The 9,567-nt window shown below is 35.5% G+C and overlaps 1 protein-coding gene across 2 annotated transcripts in view; it reads right to left on the bottom strand.

The window, feature by feature from the left end:
* Positions 1–9,567, bottom strand: part of XPR1 (xenotropic and polytropic retrovirus receptor 1) — a 218,199-nt gene that overhangs the window by 138,860 nt on the left and 69,772 nt on the right. Inside the window, exon 3 of one of the 2 annotated variants that reach the window (XM_049112115.1) lies at positions 2,663–2,693. The exons of the other annotated variant lie outside the window; for it this stretch is intronic. Within the exon in view, the coding sequence (XP_048968072.1) occupies positions 2,663–2,693 (31 nt within the window). The remainder of the gene's footprint in view (positions 1–2,662; positions 2,694–9,567) is intronic. 2 annotated transcript variants of the gene reach the window in all.

Genomic DNA, 9,567 nt, shown 5'->3' with positions numbered 1-9,567 from the left:
AAGTCTTATAACTGCTAAAGAAACTGGATAATGACAAAAACAATTCTCTTCCAAAAAACAGAATCTGTAGACCCAGACAGTTTCAATGGTGGATTCTACATAACATTTAATGAGGCATACCAAACTTCCAAAAAAACAGAAAATACTTCCCAACCCAGATTCTGATGTTAACGTGATACCAAAACCACACAAAGATAGTACAGGAAAAGAAAACTACAGACCCATATCCTTCTTGGATAGAAATTTTTAAAATCCTCAACATACTATGAGATATTTAATCCAGCAATATATAGAAACAATAATATACCACAACTAAGTGGGGTATATCCCAAGAATATAAAACTAGCTCAATATTTGAAAATCAATGGGCAGCCCAGTGGCTCAGCAGTTTAGCACCGTCTTCAGCCCAGAGTGTGATCCTGGAGACCCAGGATCGCGTCCCACATCAGGCTCCCTGCATGGAGCCTGCTTCTCCCTCTGCCTGTGTCTGTGCCCCTCTCTCTCTGTTGTCTCTCATGAAAAAATAAAATCTTTAAAAAAATGTTTGAAAATCAAGCAATGTAGTACACCCTATTAACAGTATAAAATATAAAACCCATGATCCTATAATTTGATGAAGAAAACACATCTGATAAAATCCCATGTCCTTCAACAGTAAAAAAAAACTTTAGCAAACTAGGAATAGAAGGAAATTTCCACAATCTGATGAAAAAGCATTTATAAGGGTAAAACATCAGCTAACAATGTATTTAATGGTGAAGACTAAGATGGGAATAAGGAAAAAGAATGGCCATTCTCACCACACCTATACAACATCATACTGGAAGTGCTGGTCAGTGTAATAATTTAAGAAAAAGATAAGGCATACAGACTGGAAAGGAAGACATAAAACTTCCCCTGTTCTCAGATAACATAACTGTTTATATAGACAATCCAAAGGAATCTACAAGAACCCCTAAAACTCATGAGTGAGTTTTCAGTCACAGGATACAAGGTCAATACATTAAAAAAAAAAGTCAATCATATCTTTATATAACACTGATGGACAACTGGCAAATTAAATTTAAAAACCAACATCAGGGGTATGTGGGTGGCTCAGTCAGTTGAGTGTCCAACTATTGATTTCAGCTGAGATCATGATCTCAGGGTCATGAGATCAAGCCCTGTGTCAGACTCTGCTTGACAGTCTCTCCCTCATCTTCTCCCTCTCCCCTTACCTATCTCCCTGTTCTTTTTTTTTTTTTTTTTTTTTTTTTTAAACTAAGAACACCTGAGTGGCTCAGCGGTTGAGCAGGCTGCCTTTGGCTCATGGCGTGATCCCGGGGTCGGGGATCAAGTCCCACATCAGTCTCCTTGCAGGGAGCCTGCTTCTTCCTCTGCCTGTGTCTCTGCCTCTGTGTGTGTGTGTGTCTCTCATGAATAAATACATAAAATCTTTAAGAAAAAATAAATGTAAACAACTGATGAAATACATAAAAGAAGACCTAAATGGAGAGGCTTACCACAAGTTATGGACTAGAAGACTAAACCATAAAGAAGTCAACTCTCCCTAAATTGATCCATAGACTTAACATACTTTCAATCAATATGCCAGGATTTTTTTTCTACATAGAGAAAAACTGAGTCCAAAATTCATATTGAAAGGCAAAAGAATTAGAAAAATCATTAAATTTCTGAAGAAGAGCAATAAAGTCAGAGAAATCACAGTATCTGATTGTAATACATTATCAAGACAATGTTCATACTATGGTACTGGCAAAAGGATGGACAGAAACATACAGCAATGAAACAGAGTCCATAAATAGACCTTCGAAAATAAAGCAAATTAGTTCCTAACAAAGGTGCAAAGGCAATCCAAAAGAGAAAGGAGACTCTTCCCAGCAAATCACATGAGAACAAGTGAACATCTATCTATATGTAAGAAAATGAACTGGCCTAAACCTCACATCTTCTATAAAAATTAACTAAGATGAGATGACAGAACTAAATGTAAAACTATAAAACTTTTAGAAGAAAATAAAGGAGAAAATCTTTGTGACCAGAAGTTAGGCAAAGAGATGTTAAGGATGACACCAAAATGAAAAAACTGAAAAGTAGGACTTCATCAAAATTAAAAACTTTTGCTGTACAAAGGATATTGTTAAAAGAATGAAAAATAAGCTACAGACTGGGAGAAAACATTCGCAGTACACATAATCAACAAAGGACTTGTATCCAGAATACGTAAGAAACTTTCAACACTGGATAGGAAGAATATGGGCAACACAAATAAAAAATGGACAAGACTAGGAAACAGATGACAAGTGAAAAGACACTCAACACCATTAGACACTAGAGAAATGCAAAAGAAAACCACAGTAAAAACGTTCTAAACCTAAGACTGTAGTGATGCTGAATATACTAAAAACATCTAAATTGCACACACTTTAAATGAATGATTTTATGTTCTGTAAATTATAAGAAAGACTCTAAAAAATAGAACTACAATGAGGTACTACCATTTATATACATATTAGAATGGCTAAAATAAAAAATACTGTATCAAGTGTTGGTGAGGATGCAGAACAACTGGAACTCTTATGTTGCTAATGGGAATGCAAAATGAAACAGCCACTCCAGAAAACATTTTGGCAGTTCCTTATAAAGTTAAACACAGACTTACCAAATGACCCAGCAATGCCACTTCTGGGTATCTAGAGAAATAAAAAACTTATATTCACACAAAAACCTGTAATAAAAGGAATGGATTACTGATATAAGTAACAACTTGCATAAATCTCAAAGGACTTATACTGTATGAAAGAAGCCAGTATCAAAGCTACATACATATTATTCAATTTATATGACCCTCTCAAAAAGACAAAACTATAGTGATGGGAAATGGGGCTTATGTGTAGGAGGAGAGTGTGACTGTACAGGGATAGCTCAAGGATTTGAGGATGACAGAACTATTCTGTACCCTGATTATGGTAGTGATTACACAGATTTTACATATGTTAAAATTCATAGAACTGTACACCCATAAAAAGTAAACCTTAGGGGATCCCTGGGTGGCTCAGCAGTTTAGTGCCTGCCTTTGGCCCAGGGCACGATCCTGGAGTCCCAGGATCGAGTCCCACGTTGGGCTCCCGGCATGGAGCCTGCTTCTCCCTCCTCCTGTGTCTCTGCCTCTCTCTCTCTCTCTCTGTCTATAATAAATAAATAAATAAATAAATAAATAAACAAACAAACAAACAAACAAACAATCTTTTTAAAAAAAAGTAAACCTTACTGTTAGTGTAAAAAATAAAATTTAAAATGTCAAGCAATCAAATAACTGTATCAATTTATACTATCACTACTGCAAGAGGCCATTTCCCAGCAAGGAGAGACACCAATCAAAAAGGAAGAACATAATTTTTGTCAAATCATTTGTTTTAAAAAATACCATTTCAGATATATATAACCTGTATTTTCTCCAGTTTTACCAGCCTCAAGGAGTATTAGTGATAACTCCAATGTTTACAACCTGTTGCCCTTACTTGCTTATCTCCTATCTCCTTTTGGTCTCCACTCCCCCACCTCTAACCCAGTTATTTGTGAGAGGTGGTCTTAGGTTCTTCACATTCTGTCCGTATTTAGTTATGTTCAATCCTTAAAAAGCCACTTCACCATTGCTAATGCTGACCTTCCAAATCTGTAAGTCCTTAAAAGGTTCCTTTAGCCCTCAATATATAAAAGACATGCTAAAAATAAAATAAAATAAAATAAAAATAAAAGACATCCTAAATCCTACAGAGATGAGGAGAACACCTTCTCACTGTAATTGTTTCAGGTTCCTTGAATGTTCCATGCTCATCTCTAGATTCTGGTACTCTCTTTCTTCAACTTGAAAAACTTCCCCACATTTTTCCTAGCCAATTCATCCTCCAAGTGTCAGGTAAAACATTAATATCTTAAAACAACATTCTCTGACCCTTCCAGATTATGTTATAAATTCTCTTGTCATATTATTCTACAGCACTCTGTATTTCTTCTTCACAATACTTAAATTCTTTCAATTACTTATTTAAAATCATTGCTGGGGGGGGGGGCACCTGGGTGGCTTAGTCGGTTACTTGTCTGCCTTTGGTTCAGGTCATGACCCCAGAGTTCTGGGATTAAGCTCCAGCATGGGGCTCCCTGCTCAGCTGGGAGCCTATTTCTCTCTCTCCCTCTGCCTGTCTCTCTCCCTGCTTGTGCTGTCAAATAAATAAACTCTTCAAAAAAATAAAAAACAGGGGCATCTGGGTGGCTCAGCGGGTGATCCCAGGGTCCTGGAATCGAGTCCCACATCAGGCTTCCCATGGGGAGCTTGCTTCTCCCTCTGCCTATGTCTCTGCCTCTCTCTCTGTTTCTAATGAATAAATATATAAAATCTTTTTAAAAATAATAAATAATAAGTAATTAATAAAATAAAATCACTGCTGGGTTACATAGACCCCAAAAGGATAGGACAAGTATCTATTTCATTTATTGTCATGACTAGTATATGGAAGACACACAAGACTGACTGGCTGCTATATACCTTGAGAGGTAATGATATCTCTATCCCCAGAGGTGTGAAAAGAGGACTGTGCGACCATCTCAATAATAATGTAAAAAAGATTCATGCAATGGATGGGGTCTAAAGCTAGAAGATCTTCAAAATCCTCTGAAACACCTTATTATAGTGTGAATTACAAAATGTCATGTAATTAGAATACAAGGGAACACATACTAAAAATATTCTGAACATAATTTATTCTTTACTATCTTATTTATAAGTCAATTTTTAAAACCAGTGCCTCAGTTATTAAGAGTGAAAATAATTAATATAAATGTAATTATCATATTGTAGATGAAAGAAATCATTAAGAGGTAGTTCAAATTAAGAGAATGTCAGGGGATCCCTGGGTGGCGCAGCGGTTTGGCGCCTGCCTTTGGCCCAGGGCGCGATCCTGGAGACCCGGGATCGAATCCCACATCGGGCTCCCAGTGCATGGAGCCTGCTTCTCCCTCTGCCTGTGTCTCTGCCTCTCTCTCTCTCTGTGACTATCATGAATAAATAAATAAAATCTTAAAAAAAAAAAAAAAAAAAGAGAATGTCAGCTGACATGCTCTCACCCTTTGATCAATCAATTAAAATATTTAATGAGTATACAAATCAAATTCTGGTGAGACACAGTATTAGTACTAAATGCGCCTAAAAGATGTTTGAAATAAAAATTCTGAACAATATTTAAAAATTTAAAGGACCAAGCTCAATCTTGTCCTCCCACTGAATTAACAGATGTTGCCTGTTTTTGTTTGGAATACATATCTTCTAACAGAATTAATTATTTAGCTAATATTTTCTTTCTTATGAAATCTGGTGTTAATTGGAAATCAATTTTTCTTAAGTCTAACTAAACAAGTTAAATGTTTAGAGAGAGCCATAATGCAATACTCAAATCTGTTTAAAATCATTTAAAAAGACACTATTTGACCAGTTTTCAAATAGACTTGGACTATCAAACACAGACATTCTGTCTGACAATATGTATTTCTGAATTCAAATGGATTTTTGCAATACAACAGGCATTATTCAATGAAGTCACATTAAAAACATATTAAAGATCAAATCTCCCTTATGAGTACTAAAGGGAACTAAATTACATCTCTGTCATTCCTCACTGTCACATTACAAAGATCTCAAGATCCTTCACTAATTACATCTGCAAAGACCACATAAATAAATAAATAAAAAGTTACAAATTTTCAATGAAGGTCACATTCTAAGGTTAATCTTTTTGTGCTTCAACTTCCCTTCTAATATAGAGAGGGAGTGCTGATTAAATACTTCTTTTTCCAAGTCACCAACGGCATCCTTATTGCTGCTAAGACAGACCCTTTTCAATCCGTATCTTCTGAGACCCCTCTGCCTCATTTCACAATACTGACCATTCACAGTTCTTGACACTCTATCTCTCATCTTGGTTTCCAACATACTAATCTTTAGGGTTGGTTCTTACTAAAGTCTACCACCTACTGGGGAAGACATCAAAATCTTTATCTCTGGCTCATATTACCACTTACTGAGATCTATAGGACATGCTGAGCATCTGCTATTGGCTGTCCCACAGACATCTTAAATTCAACTAATCCAAAATTGAATTTATCAGGCAGCCCAGGTAGTTCAGCGGTTTAGCTCCGCCTTCAGCCCAGGGCCTGATCCTGGAGACCAGGAATCGAGTCCCACGTCGGGCTCCCTGCATGGAGCCCTGCTTCTCCCTCTGCCTGTGTCTCTGCCTCTTTCTCTCTGTCTCTCATGAATGCATAAATAAAATCTTTAAAAACAACAACAACAACAACAACAACAAAATTGAATTCATCAACTTGGAAGTGTACAGGTTAGGAGCAAAACCTCTGGAATCAAGATTATTCTACTTAAAATCCTGGACCTGCCTCTTTCTTATAAAGTGTCCAACCAGGGAAAAGATCCTCTGACTCTTTCTTTGACTCCTTCTCTTTTCTATAAAATAGAATAACCAACCTACACCTAACAGATTATAGTTTATAATGGTGAATAAAATCAAGGTCTGAAATGGTCAATCCTTATTTCACCATGGAGGTTTATTCTATGCTAAAATGTGAGTTATATGGCAATGGATTTGTAGAACCAAAACTATAGTGCTTCTAAGAATCAAAGATGTATTTCCCATACCACCATGTTTTAACAGCATTTCTGTTATCAATAAAGTATACATCTTATAATTTTTTTCTGAAAAGCTGATATTAAATTATGATAACTGAGGAAATATTAAAGTTGATACTGCCTCTCAACATAATGATTTTTCCATTTACTAAATAATGGCATCTCTATTTGGAGTTTAGCATATCAGGTAGTGTTTTAGTTAAGTAGTGTTTATTTATCTAGTTATCATAGCACTTCAACCAGCAGCGGCATATGTAAGAGAAACCATATTTATTTAAGTTCCTTAAAGTGAATATGTGATTTAATTATAAACTTCTTTTTTCTTTTTTCTTAGGTTACTTACATAATATCCCAGTTCCTAGCATCCACAAACCCTTCCTTATCCTTAAGGCACGCTGCATTATAACTTTTGCAAGTCCCAGGCATTTTTGCCTTGGTAAACTGCTAGTCCTATTGCATAAAATATTGAAAATTATATTTTACAACTGCACTATTATAAAGGTGAATATAATCCAGGTTGGATTCATTATTCTAATATTCATTTTCTTCTGATTTTAAAATAAACTAAAAACTTTTTTGCAGGCTCCCAAGAGAGATATGGGCCCTAAGTACTGTGCTTATATTACAGTGCCTAATGGATAAGAGCCTGTTTCAAGACTGTGCTAAAAGTCAACTCTATTCAATATTCATTGATCTCTTCCCAAACATTCTCAAAGCCAAATGTTATCTTCTAACTCTCACAGCACTTGGTTCTCTTTTTCCTTGTAACATTTATCTCATTGAGTTAGATAATTAACAGTCTACTCCCTTCTAAGGACCATGGTTTACTTATTTTTTTGACCACCTCTCACCTCTAGGATTTGGCACATGATTCTGGTTTTTTATTAAGCTGTGTGTTAATGTATTCAGGAGAGAACCCAGTCTTCTTTCCATCTCTGTTTGTAGAAGGAAGGGTAACAAGAACCCTTAGAACAGAAAAGACTAATAAATACAAATGGTCACACACAATATGCACATAGAAAAACTATGTGATGTAAGATCATGAAATAGCCAAATGTTTCAAGACAAGCTAACTACTCCTCCTAGTAGATAAGACAGAGAAGACAGCTATCTATCTTACTAGAGAAGATAGCTATCACATATAGGTTGTCTAAAAGAATTTGGTGCCTTTTGTGGCAAAATGGCGCTAGCATAATAACTGGAATATTGACTCTTAGGTTACTTACATAATTAAAGCAATAGTTTTAGAGCTAAAAAATATGTGTACATGCTAAACTTCGGGAGTTTTTTTAAGTTATAATTTTTGTTATGTAGTATTGCCAACAGTCACTTTATGACTTTATCACCATTTTGGAGTTATATAATATAAAAAGCTTCAATAATTTATGAATGCTTTAGGTACTTACAGGGTATGACTCCCTAAAATCTCCTGTCAAATATAAAGCAGAAACTAAAAAAGGGGAGAGATGTTTTTCATTTGTTGGTCTTTAAGAAAATACAAAAAAGGCCTTTAACATTTTTCAGTGACAACGCTATATGGTTTACCAGGAACTATCATTCCAAAACTGTGGGAAAATAACTAATATACAGAGGACATCTGCTGTATTAAAATATAAAATTAAAGAGAATGTTCTCCATCTACCCAACATAATTATTTTATTCTTTAAAATACAGAGTAATGATAAAATGCAATGTATTTACATTAGAGGTCTTGGGGACATTTGATAATTCCACTGACCTGTGTAAATACACCACCTGTCCAAAACACACTAGTCTATAAATAATCATAGCTCTTCGCATCCCCAAAATGGAAACATCATTTCAGGAGGAAAGCAAAGCAAGAGAGACAACTGTGTCAGGTTGAAAAACAGTCTGAACTCTATTTTGGGACCATGTTCTGATAGTTAAGCATTTAACTTTCTTAGGCAGGATTTTTCAAAAGAATTGTCAAATCACAGGTTAATAACCATAAATTAACTTATCAGTTAAAAACAAAGTAAAACTACATTTTCATTCAACTAGGTTACATTATATATCAGATCATTTTATACCATAGGCCAATCTGTCAACTAATTTCTTCAGTTTCATTTAGTCCTTTCTTAAAATGAGAGTTCTAAATAAAATTAAAATGTATTACTGATTGTATAAATTAAAGTAACATTTTAAGGTCTAACTCTCTCCTTTACACATTTTTTTTAAAGATTTTATTTATTTATCCATGAGAGACAGAGAGAGAGAGGCAGAGACATAGGCAGAGGGAAAAACAGGCTCCCCGTAGGGAGCCCAATGTGGGACTCCATCTCAGGACTCCAGGATCACACCCTGAGGCGAAGGGAGATGCTCAACTGCTGAGGCACCCAGGCGTCCCTACACATTTCTGTTTAAATGATCATTGTATGTAACAAAAATCTAAATTCTAATACTGTGCCTTAGAAGGACATATTTTACCTATATTGGGACAATGACATTCAAACTATGACCCACATAACCAGTGGCAAAACGACACTTCCAGTTCCTGCTCAAACCCAAGACAGGCACAACTTGTTTCCTCACCTCTCTCAAAGACCTACTTTGATACTACCCCAAGTGCACTGCAAACCAACTACTAACAAGTACCTAAGTTTACTTGTCAGTCTGTCAAATTCAACACTCTCAAACTTGTTGGCTTAATGTCAACAAATAGTATCAAAAAGAAAAAACGGGAAGATAAATTTATCTAAACACTGAAATCTTACATTCTTATTTTCTCCAGAGTCAGCACAGAATGGAGGAATCTCCTTATAAATGCTAGTGACATCTCACCACCCCATGCTCTGATCTTACTCTCTGATAAATTCTACCTTTTCCACATTCTGATATGGATAGTATAACAC

Source organism: Canis lupus, chromosome 7, assembly GCF_003254725.2.
Source record: "Canis lupus dingo isolate Sandy chromosome 7, ASM325472v2, whole genome shotgun sequence".
In the NCBI taxonomy this organism is placed as follows: Eukaryota; Metazoa; Chordata; class Mammalia; order Carnivora; family Canidae; genus Canis; species Canis lupus.
This window is presented reverse-complemented; position numbering and strand designations above follow the sequence as displayed.